The sequence below is a fragment of the Desmodus rotundus genome, chromosome 4 (genome assembly GCF_022682495.2).
Source record: "Desmodus rotundus isolate HL8 chromosome 4, HLdesRot8A.1, whole genome shotgun sequence".
In the NCBI taxonomy this organism is placed as follows: domain Eukaryota; kingdom Metazoa; phylum Chordata; class Mammalia; order Chiroptera; family Phyllostomidae; genus Desmodus; species Desmodus rotundus.
In genome coordinates, this window is record NC_071390.1 from 31,014,500 (window position 1) to 31,035,303 (window position 20,804).

Sequence of the window (20,804 nt, forward strand, 5' to 3'; positions counted from 1 at the left end):
TCAAATTTAACTGAATACCTGTGTTTTTATTTGCTAAATCTGGCAGCCCTACCTGGGGTAAAAATCATACCTGGGTAGACACTCACTATCCTAGAGTTACATAGAAGTGTTTTACCGACTGCAAGGAGTCAATTTTTTTTTATTGGCTTGTTTTTAGAGTCAACCACACATTGAAACACTTCACTTTTCATAATCATGAGGATAGTGCATTTGTAACTAACTACATAGTAGGTGAGAAAAAGTAATTTTTCCTATACTCTTCTAGGTTCTTGGCTGAGGTTTCCCCACCCCTGTAATAAAAGGTAGATTAACAAGGGAAAAGCAAACAGAAGTTGAGTAACATGCATAACTCATGTATACATGAGAGATACCCAGGAAAACTGAGTAAAAACCCTCTGAAATGGCCCAAGCCGACACTTTAAATACTATTAAAGCTAAAGACAAAAGAAAAGATGTTGGGGAGGCGCAGTTATGGGAGGTTCCCAGGAAAAGCAGAGCAAACAACGGCAAAATTTGTTATGTAGGGTCAATGGCTTCTCTGCTGATTATTAAGAGTTTCCAGGGATTTAGAGTCATCCTTCTCCCTGGCACAGACAGAAAAAACCTTTACAAGTGGAGATTTCTTTTATAAATTTAAATATTCCTTACAACTGGTTAAATGCTGCTCTATGTTCAGAGACTCTCCTGTATGTCTACAGTTTGCCAAAACAATCAATTGAAAATAATCTTGAGGCCAAAGAATCATCTTTTAGAACAGCATATCTTGCTACCCTTTAAGATGCAGGGAAGAGTCAAGATGCAGAATCCAGTGAGATGAATTGTGGTAACCGTAGGAAATTAAAGAAAACTCTGGGTTCCGTCAGAGAGGGAAGAGCTTGAAGAAGGAAGCTGGCAGCAACCTGAGGACAGAGGTAGTGGGAGCAAAGCGTTCTGCTACACCAGTTTGTTAAAACAGGTTACAAAAGAAGCTATAGGGGGTTATGAAAGATTTGCATAACAAAGGAAAGATTTTCAGTGGAAATACCAATGTTTAGGTCAATGGGAAATACACTTAAATGTCTTAAGAAACTACAGAAATGCAAAATGAAAGCAAGCCGAAGAGGAAGTCAGCTGCAATCTTAGAGGGTATTGCAGACTTTCTGTCTCCAACAGAATTACCAGATTCTTAAACTCCTATCGGCTTGGAGCCAAGTCCAAGTCTATAGTAAGATATGCCATTCTTGTTGTAACAATTATAAAATGATTCATCTGTGACCAGTGGATTAGGAAGAATGCCCTGAATAAGCTCAGGATTTGAATCCCGGTGTCTAACCTTGGCCACTGAAGAACCTGAATTGATTAGAACAATCCCATCAGAATGCTTGGAATGGTTGAGCTGTTTCTTTCATGGGAGTGTATGGGGATTTTAACATTTTGCTGTGATTGTGTTAAGTTCAGAGAAAAATGTTGAATATCTGATATTAAGTATATAGTATGTTTATGTTTAAGAGATTTGGCATATTAGCAAGTTTCACAGGTGGCCTGGTGATTCCATTTAAAATGTGTAAATAGAGTACTTTATTTTAGACTTACAGTTTTTAAATTGAATATTAGAAAATAATTTGGCTAAATTCGTAAACAGGATTAGAATGTTTAAGACAACTTAATATTTATTATATTAATACAATTTATTAAATGTATAAGACCATTTAATTAGCTGGAAAAGTATTACCTGTTAGACTCATAATTGAAGTGCCTAAAAAGAAGACTTAAATATAGTAATGCTATAAATGTAATTTAAACCTTTTACTATAATGTAATTAACTAGGATGTAAATGGATTGATTCTTCAAAGAGTTTAGTTTTTTCAATTTGAGTTGCTCAAATTTTATTCAAAGAGGCCTTGAATGTGAATATGAACACATTTAAATATGGGAAATAATATATTTTTATAAAAATATAAAATAATAATTTATATATAGAAACAGAATAATGTATGTATACTAGCTTATAAATTGACCTTAACTTATTAATTTATTATTTTTAAGTAGTATATATTAACCAACATCAAGGAAGAATAAACTTATCTGTACTTAAAGAGAAAAAAATAATCCATAATGACAGTTTTGAAGATTATTTTTCATGAAGGTCAAGCAAGCAAAACGCAAGTTTGTTGGTTTCCAGCCTTTCTCAATAGCTTCTGAAAACCAGAGTTCAATTAGGAAATGTCCTAAACGCACTACCCTATTTTGAACTCAGCGTTCTTCCTGCCAATGTGAGTGAGAACTTTCCTCTCCTTCTCAACTTCGCTTCTTTCTTTCTACTCGCTACCACTGGCAGAGCAGGTAAAACTCAGAAACCGGTTTCTCAGGGTTGTTTGTAACAGGAGATGATGCACCGCGTGGGTCATCGCTAGGTAACTAATGCCTTTGTCTCATTGGGTTGGTCCCTGTACAAGGTGGTGTAGCTGCCTGTGTTGCTAGAAAAGCACTGGCAGGTGTGGAAACAGAGCGTTTGCCACTGACCTGGGCTTCTGGAATCTTCCTCTTTGACGGGAAGCATTTTGATGTTAATCAGAAATACCTCCGGAGGATTCAGGAAGCTGTGTAGGTGAAGAAAGCCTGTGAGGGACCGGCATGGGAATCCTGTACTCTGAGGTATGGAATCTTTCTGAAAGTAAGACAACAATGGTGTTAAAAACTGCTCATGTTTTTCAAATGTAGTAACTTCCTATCCCTGTTAATGTCTCCTTTCCTTCTGTTTAACTTTCTGTGAGAGCAAGTCAAAACAAAGACCTGCATGTTGCTCTTTCTGGTATTTTTCATATCTTAAGGCAAACTGGCAATTCAAAAATGTTAGCTACATGTAAGTAGAGAGGAATACAACAATTCAGAATGTCCACGTGGTTGCAGGGGTAATGTGGACCTTGCAAAAATGGAATTTGAGTGGAGTTTTTCTGATGTCAGACATCCAGAGGGAAAGTGAAAATTGTATCTAATTGCATTTTCTAAACATACTAATGATAGACTGGTTGTTTTATGGAAACACATGTATCGAGTAACACCTTTCAGCTTGGTATATGAAAGGAAATTCACCTCCAGCAATTATTAATAAAGACTTTCTCTGTATAGAAGAGAAATAAAACCAACAGGTTTTTAAATACATTTTTGAGTTATTTCTTTTCACATCTGATGAATACAAAAAATGCTTTATCCTGTATTGAAAGTAACCTATTAGAATAAAATTGATTTTTAAGTACATTTCAAAGGAGTACAAGTGAGTAATGATTAAACAAGCACTGGAGATGGGATGACATTATTATTCACTGTTTGTTCTCTCTAACACTTTAACCGGTTAGTCTGCATTTCATTAGACATGCTCAGCAGAACCTCATCAGGTGGTTCGTCCAGTACTAAATGCAGTTTCTCTCCATTTGCAGTTATTTTTAATGCCATTTGTGTGTGCGTGTGTGGTTAGTTTGTAAGTCTCGGTATGTCATGCCCAGTGACTTTGGCCTGGTGTAAAGCTCACCTAGATGAAAATGACAACACTTGTAATGCTCTAAAATGCTACTCAGAACTCTCAAGCTTTAGACTGCCTAAGTGTCCGTGAGAAAAATAGTGTTTAAAATGCAGTTTCAAGGGCCTCCACCCCAGAGAGTTTGTTTCACTCGGTCCGTGGTAGTGTCCAGAAACCTGCTTTTAGAAGAACATCCTGGTGATTCTGATGTAGGTGATCAGTTTACCACCAGTGGAAGAGGAACACTGCCCTGGGCTAGTGCTTTTCAAATTTTAATGTGCATACCCATCACCCCAAGATCTAGTTTAAGTGCAGATCGTTATTCTGTTGGGCTGAGTGGGGCCCAAGATTATGCATATCAGACCCTTGATGCTTATGCTGTGGGTCCACACACCACACTGGGCACAGCTACTGGACAGCTAGGCTGCAGTCTAGGCCCCGGGAATAATACGTTGAAAAAAAGTCTTTGCATGAGCAGTGTAATTGTTTGTTTATTGTGTGTTGATTTGGCAAGTGGTTGAGGCAAGGAAATGAAAGGCAAGGCAAAGCAAGACATGTTGAATTACTTTCGAGTATCAACAATGAAAATGTACCCAGAAGTGGAATATATGCTTTACTTTAAGGTATATTGAGGACAATGCAACTTTGATTTACTATGATATTTATTTATTTATAATTTTTTATTTTTGTTCAAGTACAGTTGTCTCCATTTTCCCCCCACTACTCTCCCCTGCCCCACCTCCCATCCTCAATCCTACCTCCCCTCGGGCTTTGTCTTTGTGTCCTTTATACACGTCCCTTGACGGCCCTTCCCCTTATTTTCCCCATTATCCCTTTCCCCTCTTCCCTCTGGTTACTCTCAGTTTGTTCTTTATTTCCAAGTCTCTGGCTGTATTTGGCTGCTTGTTTGTTTTGTTGATTAGCTTCCACTTACAGGTGAGATCATACAGTATTTTTCTTTCATCCCCTGGATTATTTCATTTAGCATAATGCTCTCCAGTTCCATCCATGCTGTTGTGAAGAGTAAGAGATCCTTCTTTCTCTCTGCTGTGTAGTATTCCATGTAAATGTACCATAATTTTTTGATCCACTTATTTACTGATGGGCACTTAGACTGTTTACAGCACTTGGCTATTGTAAATTGTGCTGCTATGAACATTGGGGTACACAGGTTCTTTTGAATTGGTGTTTCAGGATTCTTAGGGTATAATCCCAGCAGTGGCATTACCCGGTCCAAAGACAGTTCCATTTTTAGTTTTTTGAGGAAATTCCATACTCTTTTCCACAGTGGCTACACCAGTCTGCATTCCCACCAATAGTGTACTAGGGTTCTCTTTTCTCCACAACCTCTCCAACACTTGTTGTCTGTTGATTTGTTGGTCAATCTGATCAGTGTGAACTGGTATCTCATTGCGGTTCTAATTCTCATCTCTCTGATGGCTAGTGATGCTGAGCATCCTTTCATACGTCTTTGGGCCCTCTGTTTGTCCTCCTTGGAGAAGTATCTGTTCAGGTCCTATGCCAGTTTTTTAATTGGATTATTTTTCTTCCTGACGTGGAGTTATGTGAGTTCTTTATATATTTTGTAGATCAAACCCTTGTACAAGGTATCATTGGCAAATATATTTTCCCACACAGTTGGTTCCCTTTTCATTTTACCAATGTTTCCTTTAGCAGTGCAAAAGCTCTTTAATTTGATGTAATCCCATTTGTTTATTCTTTCCTTTATGTCCCTTGCTCTAAGGGACCTATCAGTGAAAATATTGCTGCATGGAGTATCTGAGATTTTCCTGCCTATGTTCTCCTCTAGGACTTTTATGGTGTCACAACTTATGTTTAAGTCTTTTATCCATCTTGAGTTTATTTTTCTATATGGTGTAAGTTGGTGGTCAAGTTTCTTTTTTTTTTTTTTGCATGTAGCTGTCCAGATCTCCCAACACCATTTGATGAAAAGGCTATTTTTTACTCCATTTTATGCTTCTGCCCCCTTTGTTGAATATTAATTGACCATAGAGACATGGGTTTATTTCTGGGCTCTCTATTCTGTTCCATTGATCCATGTGTCTGTTCTTATGACAGTACCATACTGTTTTGATTACAGTGGCCTTGTAATATAGTTTGAGATCAGGTATGGTGATCTCTTCTACTTTGTTCTTCTTTCTCAACATTGCTGCAACTATTCGGGGTCATTTATGGTTAGATTCTAGGCTCTTCCATTTAATTCTACTCATTGTTTACTACTTTTGTATCAGCAATATGAAACACCTGAAAACTCAGTCATTTCCAGAAAGAAAATTGTTTACCTTTTTTCAAAAATAATTTCTCAATCATCAGAATTCCTCTTGATACCAGCTTCTCTTCCTCCTCCTTCTTCTTGTAAAAGTAGCCATAAATGATGGTATGTAAAGATACATGCAGAACTAGTTTGAGTAGTAGGTTTGTTTTAAGAGTGAGTGTTGAATCTTCCAGCATGACATCTGTGGTGGGGATGCTGTTTGTGGAATGGCGGTGTGGGTGTGTGTTTATTCTGCTGTCTCATTACACTCCAGCAGCCCTGAACCCAGGAGATTTCCCATTAGTGTGAGGGGCGCCTTCACCGAACTCCCTGTAGAGATTATCCAGTTTGGCTGATGGGTTTAGACACGTCTCATTTTTAGTTTTCAGATTTCATGGTATGCCAGGGCAATGGGTTTTAGAGCTACACTGATTCTGCCAAAGATTTAGAAAATCATTAATATCCCTGCACATCAACTTCTTGATACCTGGACTAAAACTGTGCTATTAAATGTCCAAAATTAGAATAATCTGACTACAGTGATGGACAAAAGAGAAACAGCAGAAGAGAAATGGGTTCTTTTAAGTTGGAGGAAAGCTGAGGTTACTTGTTCCAGTTGCATTGGGGAGTTACATGTGAGTGGAAAAAGAAAGAAAGAAAAACTTAGCCTCACCCTCTGGTGTTTTGATGCAGAAGGTCTGGGGTGGAACCCTCTGTGACACTTGTCCATCTATCATTCACAAAAGGTCGAGGAGCTCTGGAGTAATCTCTCAAATATTTAAACATAAGTTGCTCATCTGTTATGTACCAATCTCTCATTTGTCCTATACTAACTACTTGGCATTTCGTTGATGTAAAGAATGTGAACCACTAAATGAGAACAGGGCAAGAAACATCCAGTCCTGCCCTATTCCCTTGAAACAACTATTTTTATTTAAACTTTTAGTAAAGTTCAGCTTCCCACTTGGCATGTGAGAAGTCCTCCAGGTTGATAGAGGTTCATTATACCTGTAAAGCTGTAGGGGAGGAAGAAGATCCTTTTCTGCTTTACTCATCTTAGGTGCATTGGCTGGGGCCCCGTAAGATAGACTGACAACAGAAAGATTAACAGGAGAAAAACAAGCCAGCTTAGTCACACCTGCATCACGTGTACATGGGATGAGTAACTTAATGGGTAGTTGGAACTTGTGCTCACATAGCATCTTAACAACAGAACAATAAATGTTCAGTGGGGAGATAGAGGAAAGAGACTGAGTTTCTAGGAGTGGCAAATTATGGGAAGGTAAATATATAGGGGAGCTAATGGAAGATAAAGGCTAGTTGATAAATTTTATTATGTAGAATCCTTTAGTACCTTCTCTGGGCCAACAAGGGTAACTTTTGTCCTTCCTGTTAAAGAGGCAAGGGGGCACATCTTCGCAAATTTATGTCCTGCTTTTAGCTAAGTAAGGGTAGGGTAAAGAGCTTTCCTGTATTAACTTCTCAGTTGCCTTTAGCTCACAGTATTTGTTATGCTGAGAGGTGTACTTTGGGTTGAATATTCTGCTGCCCTTCAGAGCCTTGCATTGCTAATAGTTATGATATGTATATATATCATATATATGTATTGTATGTGCATGATATATATGATAATATTTTTAAAATTGATGTATAATTGATATAACATTATATTAGTTTCAGGTAGAAAATATAATGATTCAATATTTGTACATATTGTAAAATCATCACCACAATATATCCAGTTAATATCTATCACCATTATAGTTATAATTTTTTTCTTTTGACAAGAACTTTCAAGATCCATTCTCCTAGAAACTTTCAAATACTCAATACAGTGTTTTTACCTACAGTTGCCATGCTGTGCATTATATCCCCAGGACTCATTCACTTTATAACTGGAAATGCGAACCCTTGACCTCGGATAACCACCAATCTGTTCTCCACATTCATGTGCTCCATATCTAATTTTTGCTTGTTTGTTTTTATATCCCACATGTCGGTGAGATCATACAACACTTATCTTTTCCTGTCTGACTTGTTTCACTTAGCATAACGAACGCCCTTGATGTCCAGCCATGTTGTCCCAAATGGCATGGTTTCCTTCTTTTTTTGGCTGAATAATATTCCATTGTGTGTGTCACATTAAAAAAAACATCTTCACCCAAGGACATGTTTATTGATTTTAGAGAGAGTGGAAGGAGGGGAGAGAGGGAGAGAGACATCCATGTGGGAGAGAAACATTGATCAGTTGCCTTCCATATGCGCTCCAACCAGGGATCGAACCCACATCCTAGGTATGTGCCCTGACAGGGAATTGAACCTGCAGCCTTTTGGTATATGGGATGATGCTCCAACCAGCTGAGCCACCTGGCCAGGGCTGTGCCATACTTTTTTTTATCCATTCATTTATCACTGGGCATTTACATTGCTTCCAATATGTTTTTAAGAAAGAAGGGGAGAATGAGGGAGTTTCTCAGAGTTGAGCCTAACACCTGCAATAGAGGATATGCTTAGAGCCCAGTGAGAGAACCTAACTTGGAATAGTCAACCTCAGCTATGTAAGCTGGACTTTTAAACACAGTTGATTCATTTAGACCTTTATCGAACATATTTATATTCATATTATTTACATTATGTTTGTACATTTGCAAACATTTAATGAGGATGTTATATATCTGGCCATGTTCTAAACACTATATGTGTATTAACACACTTCATACAACAATTATATCCTTATTTTACAATTGAAAAAGTGAAGCAAAGAAATGTCAAGTAACTTGCCCAGAGTTATGTAGCTAAAATGTACTTAATGGCTAGAGAACAGAGGCTGGGATATGAAACCTATGTTTGTACACTCAGGGAAATTCTGCTTATATCACTGATGAACACGCTAAGTTCTTTCTCTACCTGCTGTCTCAACAGGGGCCTCATGTGCCAAAAAGGAGTTGGTCTTATCCACTCTGCTGTTCTCCACTAGGATGCACTACTGCTCTTTCCCTTAGTGAAAAATGGGGTAAACTGAATCCAGGTTCCCTGAGGTACATCCTACCCCTACGTTGCAGATGAGAAGTATTATACTGCAAAGTATTGCAAAAAATTGGAAAAAAGGAGGCTATAGAAGAACGTAAAGAGATTAGGAATTCGTATTTAGCAGATGTATAGAATCTTCTGTAGATGCTTGACTCTGTCAGCTGGGGAAACAGGCTTTAGAAGGAATGTCTTGATAATTATATCACAAAGATGTATCTCTTTAGACTTGGGAAAGTCTAATGATAAGGTGATCTAAGAACAGAGGGATAGATAACATATAGCATGCATGTGCATACATGCAACACACACAACATACATGCACATGCCGATGCACACACATACTCTTAATATTAATTTTTTAGGAATGGACCTATTTTTCAGATGTTACTATAGAAAAAGGGTACATAGTTCAAAGAACAGAGGGATTGGTTTGAAATATACAGTATCCAGAGAGCGCAGTTTAGGTTGAGCAGGGCTTATTGGGAGAGCTAGTGTAGTTGGGGGGAACTCAGGGAAGACAGAATGAGTTGTGACTAGTGGAAAGGCCACTGGACTAGAAATCAAGAAAGCCTATAATTTAGTTCTGATTGTGCCAGGAAGTCTATGGGACTTTGGGGAAGTCATTTAACCTCTCTGAGTTATAGCTCCAATATTTACAAACCAAGAGAGCTGGGTGAGATTTTGTGCAGCACTGAACATGGTACCTTTCCATGATATGGAAAAAGAAAATGCCAAATAACTGGAACAAAATTGTCCCCCCTTACAGTCTTACCAGCTCCTTCTTTGGGTAAAGAGTGTCCCAAACAGAGGAGATAGATGTAGGACGAATCCGAAGCATGAAAAGTTGGGCCTGTTGTCCAAAGAGAATCAGTCTACCGGAGTAGCTCCTGAGAACGGTTTCTTATTTCTTAGAGACACAAGGACCATTTTTCACCTATTGGGTGGACAAGAGGCCATGAAGCTGTGGGTGTGGGTGACAGGCTCTATGTACATTGCTGACGAGAGAATAAATGGTACAAACCCCGGGAAGGGTAAATGTTGAAATCTTTTCAACATTTGTCAAGATTACAAATACCTATCCTTTTTACCCCACCAATTCTGGTTCTGGGCATTTGTCTTATAGGAATACTAACAGGTTTCTGGAATATATTAGAACAGTGAATATGGAAGATACCGAAGTGCCTATCAAAAGGTGACAGAGAGATGTTTTTTGGTTAAACAAATCAGGCTACCTGCGTGCAATGCAATATAACTGTCACACAACATCTAGGATGTCCTTTATGCAAAAGCACTCTGCTACGGTCAAAAAGCAGTATCAGAAATGCCAAGGGTATGGTATTACTTGAAATAAATAAGAATGGAGTAGATAAAACTACATATTCACATTTGCTTCTAATATCCCTTATTACATGAAGAGAATCTGTAAGAATAAACAAGACAGCTCGATTAGTAAGAAGATAGGAGTAATAGGGAGTCTTTTATTTGCGTGTCTTTTCAGTGTTTTATATTCAAAAACCTGTGGATGTAACAATTTTCTATGGTCTGAATGTTTGTGTCCCCACGAAATTCGCATGTTGAATCCTAGGTGACGGTAGTAGGAGGTGAGGACTTTGGGAGGCGATTAGATCCTAAAGGTACGGCCCTCATGAATGGAATTAGTGTCCTTAAAAAAAGAGGCCCCAGGCTCCAGAGAGGCCCCGCACCCCCTCAGCCATGTGAGGAGACATCGAAAAGACAGCGCTCTGTGAACCAGAGAGCCCTCAGCAAATACAGAAATTGTTGGCACCTCGATTTTAGACTTCCAGCCTCCAGAACTGTGAGAAATAAATGTATGCTGTTAATAAGCCATAAATAGAAAATAAGATGCTGGGCCTATCGGAATAATTGAGTGGTTTGCGAAGGGCATTCCGGTCACAGCAGTTCATCTAGGTGCAGGCAATGAGAGGTTGCAATGTTCATACAGATTTAGAGACTCATAGCACTGGCTAAATATTGACTTGCTTTTTGTTATCACTGTTCTTTGATCATCCTAAATAATGTAAGTTCAGCGTGGCCCTCCCCACCCTTGGGTGGCCACTGTTGGACGGGGAGCCCTGGAGCCCAGGCGGCAGTGGGAGTGACAGGGGCCGCAGTGGGGGGGGCTGCCAGGGCTGGGTCGTGCAGGCCTCGTAGGCCAAGATGACGGACACTGACTGTATTCTAACACTATGGAAAGCAGTGGAAGGGTTTGAGGAAGAGGAATGATATGACCCAATTAAGGTTTAAAATGTTGCTCTGGCAGCTGTGGAAGAACGAATTGGTGAGCTGCAAGAGGGGCAGCCTCCCGGAAGGAAGCTGTCCTATTGGTGGTTGTATTAGGCTGGTGGATGAATTTGAGGTACATTTCAACTGCAGTGTGATGCAGAATATGGGAAGTACCCATGTGAGTGCCTACTGGGTTTTATCCATCTCTGTATCCCTGGAGCCTCACACGGTACCTGGTGAGTATTGAGAGCTCAAGTTCTCTTAAACTGAATTGAAGAAAATAATCAAGAGCTATAGAAGCTTCTGGAACCTTTGTGGGTAGAGTTCCTGATGACTTAGTACATAAGGGAGTGTGAAGGTGGGAGAGTCACTGTAGGTTAAACACTGGCTCTCGAGTGGGACAGACTAGGATATGAATTCCAGTTCTGCTTCTTACTAGTTATTTACAGCTCTGAGCCTCAGTTTCCTCATCAGCCAGTCGGGGGCATAACTATCCCCAGACCAAGATCGCTGTGGGATTAAATGAAATGTTTGTGAAGTTCTTGGTAGCTGTGTAGCTGTCATGTAGGGAAAAATTCATATTCAGTAGCTATTATAGCTCTTAGTCTTTTACTGTTACTTGTCATTTCTCTCCCAAATAGAGAGAGTGTAAAAATACCTGTTTTGTCCATTGAGTGTTTGGAGACACTGCTTACTAAGAGTCCAAGTCCTGGGCCGTTCCCCAGCTCACCCCTCCGGAAGGTTGGGGCAGACAGTACAGAGGAGTCTTGAGACGATGCGTCAGTTGCTGTTGGAGTCAGGTGACTACATGTCAGTGCTGGCTGGAGTCAGCTGGCACCGACTGGAACTGATTTCTTGTGAGAGCTGATTTTGCCCAACTCCAAATTCAGTGACCTCTCCTTGGTAAGTTTGAAATGGAGGAAGTGGGAGTGGAAGTAGTTACATCACTGAAATTGACAAATACCGCAAAGAAGATTTTCTTCACAGCCTCCCCACCCCCACCCTGCCCCACCTGTTTGCCTGGCATTTACCCCTTTGGTGGTCTGAGGTAGTGGAAAGGTCCCAGGGCTTTGGCTTTGTTCGATTCTACCAGCTAGAACCCACTCCTCCTCTGCCGTTTCTCCTCACTATTGGAGGCAAAGGCTTTCTTGCCCTTTCCCGGTCTTCCTCATTGTGACCTCAGAGCCTCTGAGTCTGAAGTGTGGCAATGGGGCTTCTTTAGCTCCCTGGCAGTGAAGACAGCATCTCTCAAGTAGACCTTGTTGGAGAAAGAATAGAAAACACAGACACAGAATTAATAGAGCCCACTGATCAACTAACTTTTCTCTCTAGTGTCGATTACACTTGTCTTTGCTCACAGCATTCCAGCTATTCTGGAATATTCCATGTTCTTCTGTCTTTATATCTTTGCTTTAATTTAAGCCAAATCATGCATCAGCCCACACCTCCCCTCCTCCAAGAAGCCTTCCTCAAGCTCTCAGTCTACAGGGACTGTCTCCCAGCCCAGGCACTCTCTACCACATTACTATGTCTTAGGTTTTTTTAATTGCAGTTATAATTACTGAAATTGGGCTTCATGTTTCCTATTTCCTAGAGTGTAAGGTACCAGTGATTTTTGCCTGGTTTTCAAAGTCCTGTTTCTCTTTGACTAAGGTGTAAAATTCTGTACTGCATCATCTGTGTATTGTACTGTGTGTTCCGCGTCCCAAGTCTAATCTCCTTCCATCACCAGAGGAGCAACCTTTTGTACACTTTAGTCTTCCCACTGAAGGGTCAAGGACTTGGTGCCAGAGCCCCACCCCTGTCCCACCGTCCCAGACCCTAAATTTTGAGCAGTGTCTCTTGGCAGTACGTGACATATCCAGCATGTTGATGATAACTGAAATATTCTCTATATATTATTTAACGCAATCACATTTTGCACTGCTCCAAGTATAATAAATATCACAGCTAGAAAGATATCTTTCTTCCTCTAAAAATTAAGAAATCTTAGGGAAAAATAATAAACACTGGTTAGATTTTTAAAATTTACTCTGTTGTACTTTTTACACTACCATTTAGTTCCCTTATGCTCCCCAGCAATCACCACACTGTGGTCCATGTCCATGAATCCTTTTTCTTTTTGCCCAATCCCTCTACGCCCTAGCCATCATCTGCTCTCCACCTGTGAGTCTGTCCCCGTTTTCCTTGTTTGTTCAATTTGTTCATCGGATTCCATATATGAGTGAAATCATGTGGAATTTGACTGACTGGCTTATTTTTCTGGCTTATTTCACTTACCATAATGTTTTCCAGGTCCATCCATACTCTCACAAAGGGTAAAATTTTCCTTCTTTTTCATGGCTGAGCAGTATTCCTTTGTGTAAATGTCCCATCATTGTTTTATCCACTTATCTAATGATGGGCACTTGGGCTGCTTCCTTATCTTGGCAATTGTAAATAACACTGCAATGAACATAGGGGAGGGGTGCTTATTATGTCCTTTGGAATTAGCGTTTTGGATATAGGGTTCTTTTGGATATATTCCCAGAAGTGGGATTCCTGGGTCAGTAGGAAGATCCATTTTTAATTTTTGAGCTGTCTCCCTACTGCTTTCCACAGTGGCTGCCCCAGTCTGTATTCCTATCACAGTGCAGAAGGCTTCCCCTTTCTCCACATCCTCCCTGGCACTTGTTTGTTGATTTATTGATGGTGGCCATTCTGACAGGTCTGAGATGGTATCCACTGTGGTTTTAATTTGCATTTCTCTGATGATTAGTGAAGTTGAGCATCTTTTCATATGTCTATTGGCCCTCTGTATGTCCTCTTTGGAGAAGTGTCTATTCAGGTCTTTTGCCCTTTTTTTAAAAAAAAATTTGTTGTTGTTCAAAATTTTTTTAGTTGTCCCCATTTCCCCCCTGTTGCTCTCCCCTTCCCTGTCCACTCCCTCTTTCCCACATTCAATCCTCCCCGCTGTTGTTCTTGTCCATGGGTCATTTTTACAAGTTCTTATTTTATAATTGGGTTGTTTATGGGTTTGTTTGTTTTTTTGGTGTTGAGTTTTATAAGTACTTTATAAATTTTGGACATTAACCCCTTATCTGATTTGCATGATTAATTTCAAGCTTTTCTTTCTAATGACTCATTTCTTCATTACTGTGATTTTTAAAATTTCTTAGTAAATTTTTTCTTTCAAACAAAAAAGGCACAAGGATTTTTTTAAGTTTGTCTTTGACCCACTTCACCTTTATATAACATGAAGGAAGGTCCAGCAGTGACTGGGTTAAGAGGGCCGGCAGCCGTCAGGGGAAAATCAAGGCGGAGCACACGTGATTACTTCTCTCCAGTCTCCCGCTGGCCTGTCTAGCCCATCCTTGGTGTCTTCACTGAAACCTCTTGGTGACCTGTACTGCAGTCTCCTTATTTCCTGTTTATCACTGCTGGGTTCTGCCCATCGCTCAATTTCTTACTTGAAGTCCTTGCTCTGCGTCTTTCTCTACCTTTGCACATCTTTCTACTGTTCTCCAGGACACACTTCCACCTTCCTTGATGCTGTAGCACAACTTCCCCTTTCTTTCTCTTCCCGGGGGTGATCCTCAGTGACCTCAATATCCACAAAGCTTCACTCTCCTTTCCTGACCTCTGTCTCTACTCCAAATCAGCCTCTCAACGTGGCCACTCTGTCTGTAGCACTCAGGATTTGTTACCTCTACCTCCTGTCAGAACTTCTTAACCGGCCACAATTCCCACTAGATCACATGCACTGACTCTGCTCGAGTCCATCTCTGTTTCCACCTGCTTGTCTTGCTCTTTTTTTTCATCAAATCTACCGGTCTCTGCCTGGTTGGTATATGCTAACCATCCAGTCTAAATTCCATGGCGAGCCACTCTTCTCTTATACTGCTTGCCTGTCGCACATTTTCCAATTTTTGCTCTTTGTCCCCTTCATTTTCTCCACCCTGCCCTGACAATAGGTTTGCTAAAGAAAGTAACAGGCCTATACTGCAGGCTCAGCCCACTGTAGCTTCTTAGTGTGTTTTTATAACCCGATACTTCAAGCAATTTTGTATTTTGTATTCGTCTCCTGTAGATACTTTCATTATGACTGTCCCAAATATTTCCCACCGTGATAAAGAGCCTCTTCCACTCTTGACTCAGTTTCCTCTCCTCTGTCATTAGCCCCACTCATCTATGTAAACATAATTACTATTTACTGAGTTGTATGTCCATCTATTTATGATAAATGTAGTTAACCTAAAGCATGAAGATGAAACCTCAGACTTCCTGGCAAAAACACTAGCCCGTGTAAAGTTCTCTCCAACCCCAAATCTCTTTCTTCCCTTGCTTCGGCCTTAGACCCAGAGTTGTCATTCTGGTTAGCAAGGCAGTTACGTCCCTTCTTGTTCTCTAGCCTGTCACCTCTCCACTCCCTTTGAGCAATTATCTACTCCTGCATAACAACTCCTGCCCATGTCGCTTGCTCCTATGCTTTGATAATTATAAGTGTAGCTGACATTAATTGAGGGTTTATTATGAGTCAGGTCTGAGCTAAGTGCTTCATCTACACAGTCACCTTTAATACTTCCGCCTAAAGGAGATGTGATTATTAAATGGAGAAGGAAATGGAGAGTTTAGGTAACTTGTCCAAGACACTGTTACATGGTAGGGTTGAGACTGCACCTTAGAAACTCGCTTCCGGAGGCTGTTCTTATAACCTCTTGACTTTGCCTACGAACGTGCAGAATGTTGGCTGGACTCTGCTACACTCCTCCGTGTACTTGCAAGCTCATTCTTAGCTTTCACTGCCAAAGTTACCATAAATTTCTCTCCAGTCACATCCTCTAACTCTTCACAGACCATGCACTCAGGCCCTTGTCTTCTGCCTTCTGCCCCACACTCTATAAAAATTGATCCCTAAATGGTCACTAATGTTCAAATCCAGCAATCTTTCCTTATGCAATGCTTCATTCTCTTGACTTTGTACCTCTTCTTGAAACATTTTCTTCTAGGCCATATATGTTTCTAGTTTCTCCTGCACCCTCTCTGACCACCACTTCTTTACCTCTTGGCAGATGTTGCTAGTTCTAGGTCAGTTTGGAGAAATATCCTGGTTCTACAACCAAGAAGGCTGGGACACCAACAGGCCAGGGCAGAAGACGAATGATCAGTCTCTTAAGGCTGTCGGCTGTAGCTTGATTTTGGGTGCAAATGCAGCCAAAAAAAGTCTCAAACACAAAGTCCTGTAGCCAGAAGACATTTTGAAGACTGTTTTAAAATTACCTGCAGTAATTAGAGCCAGAATGTGTGCATTCTGGAGTCAGTCCCCTTGACTGGCTTCCTAGCATCGTCAGCTACGAGCTGTGTTACTTTGGCAAGGAAGGCAGCCTCCCTCAGTTTCCTCTGTACAGAATGGCTCTAATAATACTACAGGGTTGTAGTACAGGGTTAGCCTATCGGGCTGCTGTGAGGGTTAAATGAAATAAATGAGTGCTCAATAAAAGCTCATTATAATTTATTCATTTGCTTATTTGCTCACCCAATATATACTGACTGCCCATTTTGTGTCAAGCATATGCTGGGGGCTGGGGAGGCAGTGTTCTCCAAGTACAGACACAACACCTGCTCTCATGGAGTTTACGGTCTAGTTGGGGAGATAGCTGTCAATAACACTCATCTTTATTTACTTAGGTCAAGGGTAGCGATGGGGAGTGGTGGGAAATGAAGTTGGAAAGACAGGATCTGTGAGATTTGAAGAATCATGTGTGCCAGCCTGGGGACAGCATCCTAATCTGGTTGGTCACCACTGAGGTTTCCAGCAGGGAAGTGATAGGAAGCTGCTGTTTTGGGAGGATGCGTTAGAACTGAATGAGTAAGACTAAGAAGTATGGCCAATTATGGGCTTGTTAAGTAGCCATTAGTCTTTGGTGAGAATTATGAAGATCTGAGCTAGTACTTTGGCAGTGAAGTTGGACAGAAGCATTCTCAGAGTTATTCGGGGATAGAATTATCATGGTACTTTCCCAAGTTCTCACTGGTTTCCTCTACACATCGACTTCCTCCGAGTTCCAGGACCTTTAGAGGCCAACAGAACTTACACCTCTTCCCTCAGTCCAAATGGACAGCCCCCACCCCTCGCCCCTTTTGCATTCCTAGCTTGCCAACTGGCATTTTTCTATTGGCTTTCCTCTCCTTCTCGTCAGTGCTTTTATGACGCTGAGCTGCCCCCTAGTGGAGACTGATAATTTATAATAGCATAGATTTTTTAAAGCGGTTTTTACAATTCACACAACAAATCACTTGTATGTTGACTGAACCAGGCATATACTTTAATTTTCAAAAACAGAAACTCTATGTCTAGGATACAGGAAGACTAGGAAATATTGAAAGGTAAGATTAGATTAATGTGTTAGGTAATATCGCCAAAATAGGATTGAGAAAGTACTCAGAAACATCAAGTGACCATGCAGGAAAACTATTCACCTTTCCCTTTTTCTGTGTTAGTTAAGTTCCAGCAGAGATTTTGAGGAGCTCAAGCAGAGAGGGCTTTATTTTGTGTCCTAAGGGAAAAGGACCAGTATTGCCAAATCTTTCAATTTTTTTAAAGAGAACCTGGAAAGCCAACTAATACATGATATATTCTAGCTTTTACAATGTTGTACAATAATTTAGAAAGAAAAAATGAACTCTGTAGCCACCTGTTTTCAAGTTCTACATGCTAGACCATCAATTTCCAAATGGTAGTCCATAATTAGTAGTGATCATTGGCAAATTTTTGCTGGTTTATAATGAAAAATTTTTTTAAAAGATTTTGTTTATTTACTTTTAGAGAGAGGGGAAAAGAGGGAGAAAGAAAGGGGGAGAAACAGCAATGTGTGAGCGGTATGTCAATCAGGCGCCTCTCATGCGCCCCCTACTGGAGACCTGGCCCACCACCCAGGCTTGTGCCCTGACTGGGAAGAATTGGCAACCCTTTGGCTCACAGGCTAGCGCTCAATCCACTGAGCCACACTAGCCAGGACAAATTTTTTTTTAAAAAAAGGACAATGAGATAAATTTTTCCATAAGGCTAAATATATCTAATATAATGAACTTCTTCCCCCCTGTGATGGTATCCTTACATAGTTTGTTAAAAGTAGTCTTGGTTTGGATTTATATTTATCTTTTATTTAAAGTACCTTTTATTTTATGAAGTGATGCTATGGCTTCTAATGTATTTAATTGACAAAATTAAGAGTTGGTGACTTTACATTGTCTTATTATATTTGGTTGTGTTGTACTTGTTATTTAAACCTAAGTGTCTGGGTATCAGATCACAATTATGTGCTTAAATAACACTAACCCCAACCTTAGACCCTAGCAGTTGAGGTGGAAACAGTGTAGGGTGGGGAGAGATTTGAGGTCTAGAAGTGTGACTGTCACAGAGTGAGAACCCAAAGGAACTTCTGCTTCACTCCTTTATTTGGTAACCGAGGACACAGACTCCCAGCAGGAACAAACTCATCCACGGCCACCCAGGAGGCAGCAGGAGAGCCGCACTATGGCCCAGTTTCCTCATACCAGGTCCACGGTCTTTCAACTGCCCTGGTCATTTCTACGTCAGCCAAACAGTCCCCGAGGCCCTGCTGAGCCCGAGCGGTGACAAGGCCGGTAAAGGGAAAACTTCAGGGTAACAGGAAGGGTGATTTATGTAACTGCATTTTTACTGCAAGTTTGAACCCCTGTAACATGTTCATTTCATTGCAGGGTATAGAAGTTTGCCCCTTCATCTGCTATTGGGTTGACTTTTCTTTAGGATGTTTCTTTCATGAGTAGGTCTTGGGGTTTAAAGCTCACTTATTACAATATTTAGCTGTGTCAGAACATGAGCTGATTAGCAAATGTACCATTGACTCGCTCACTGGTCTGTCTCACAGCTGCAGGCACTTATGTGCTCAAGTCTGTGTCCTTTAAAATTGTTTTCTTATTGTTTACTCTTGTGTGTGTGTGTGTGTGTGTGTGTCTTATATCCCCAACCAGTGAACAAATTTCACATGGTTAATAGTAATGTAGCTTATACGTTTCTCCCCTAGCAACTGTGGCTGGCACAGTGTACAGGTTTGACCTTGTTAACAAATTAAAGAATGACTTAATAAGCAATACTAATAACCTCCATAAATTGAGCACCTTGTACATACTAAGTATTATTCTAATTGCTTTTTCTTTTACACAATTAAAATCAGTCCAAAGATGTTTACTGTCTTGCCTCCCATGTTATAGGCTGGGGATAAGGTGGGGATTGAATCCTGTAGCCTCTGACTTCAGTGCCTTCCCTCACTCACTGCTGCTTCACCCCCTCCTGACTCATGCTAGCCTGAAACACACAGTTATAAATAATTAAGAAAATAGTTACAGTTATGCTAGTTGTTGCAAAGGAGTGCTGGGGTCAGGAAAGACGTAGAAAAGATGAAAATCAAGTTATGACGTGAAGGATAAATGAGCATTAGCCGGGTGAAGAGAGGAGAAAAAGTGTTTTATGCAGAGGGAGCAGTAAGGCAGAGGCCCAGATGGAAGTAACTAAACGTGGGGCATTGACAAAGGAGAGAAGTCCACCAGGAGAGCAGAGGAAGAAAGTGGCGAGATGACGTCTGCTTCTGTCTTGTTGCTAAACTCCCATCATGCTTTGCAAAGCTCTTTATAATGCTTTCTAAAAGACATCTAGTTGCAGTCAATTACATAATTTATTTATATGTTATTTATCTTAAATAGGTCTTTTTCCACTGTGCCAAGTTCCTGGAGTACAGGCGGCCATGCATCTTTATTCTGTCACCTAGCACTGCCCTAAACTGCTCCAAAGTGCCTATTGTGTCATCTGTAAAATCCTGCTTTTCTGACAAGAATTATCTACCCGTGAACACAACACAGAATTTCTTCACGGAGTCGAATCGGAACTATTGCATCCATCTATTCACTCATTCATCCCTTTGATAAACATTTCTCTGTGTCAAACAAGTTAGGAAATCTAAAGAGATTCCTTAGGGACTCGATGTTTGTTCTAGACTTAACACTAGGCATAATCGAGACCAAAAATCTCACTGACAGAGCAGTATATTACTATTAGGAAACACTTGAATTTTGTCACTGGATAATGATTTTTTTCTTCTTTTTGTGGCTTAATTATACTTACATTTAAAAATCTGCTTTTGTTTTTTTCTCCTCAGCCCATCTGCCAGGCAGCCTATCAGAATGACTTTGGTCAGGTGTGGCGGTGGGTGAGGGAGGACAGCAGCTATGTCAACGTTCGAGATGGCTTTAATGGAGACACCCCCCTGATCTGTGCCTGCCGGAGGGGCCACCTCAGAATCGTTTCCTTCCTTTTGAAAAGAAATGCTGATGTGAACCTGAAAAACCAGGTAAGGCCATGACACCGGACTGGAGAAAGTAACTGACCGAGGTAATTCCCTTCTCCTAGCATCACCGGGATCTCATGCTTGTAGCTCCTGACACCAACAATTTTTATTTTAGAGAGACTGACACATACTGAGGACATTTTACTGGGCTAAAACGCAAAATAAAATATAGTTCAGGAAGCAGGTATATTTTATGGCGAATTATGTCCACGTACTTCTGAAAAGGAAGAGAATAGTTCACTCTTTTGATTGGAGAGAGCTTCCTTTTCTTTGCCTTCTCCTTCCCTTGCTTTTCCTTGACCCCCACCCCCTTCTCTGCCAGCTCCTTGTCACTATTACAGAAGTAATGGGAAAAGATTTCCTGGGGAAAAATATTGACCTGCTGGTGCTATC

The 20,804-nt window shown here is 40.6% G+C and overlaps 1 protein-coding gene across 1 annotated transcript in view; it reads left to right on the forward strand.

The window, feature by feature from the left end:
• Positions 1–2,312: 2,312 nt before the first annotated feature.
• ANKRD22 (ankyrin repeat domain 22) overlaps positions 2,313–20,804 on the forward strand; it is a 36,054-nt gene continuing 17,562 nt past the window's right edge. The window contains exons 1-2 of the mRNA XM_024563454.4: positions 2,313–2,635; positions 20,223–20,414. Of these exons, the coding sequence (XP_024419222.2) occupies positions 2,615–2,635; positions 20,223–20,414 (213 nt within the window). The 5' untranslated portion in view covers positions 2,313–2,614. The remainder of the gene's footprint in view (positions 2,636–20,222; positions 20,415–20,804) is intronic.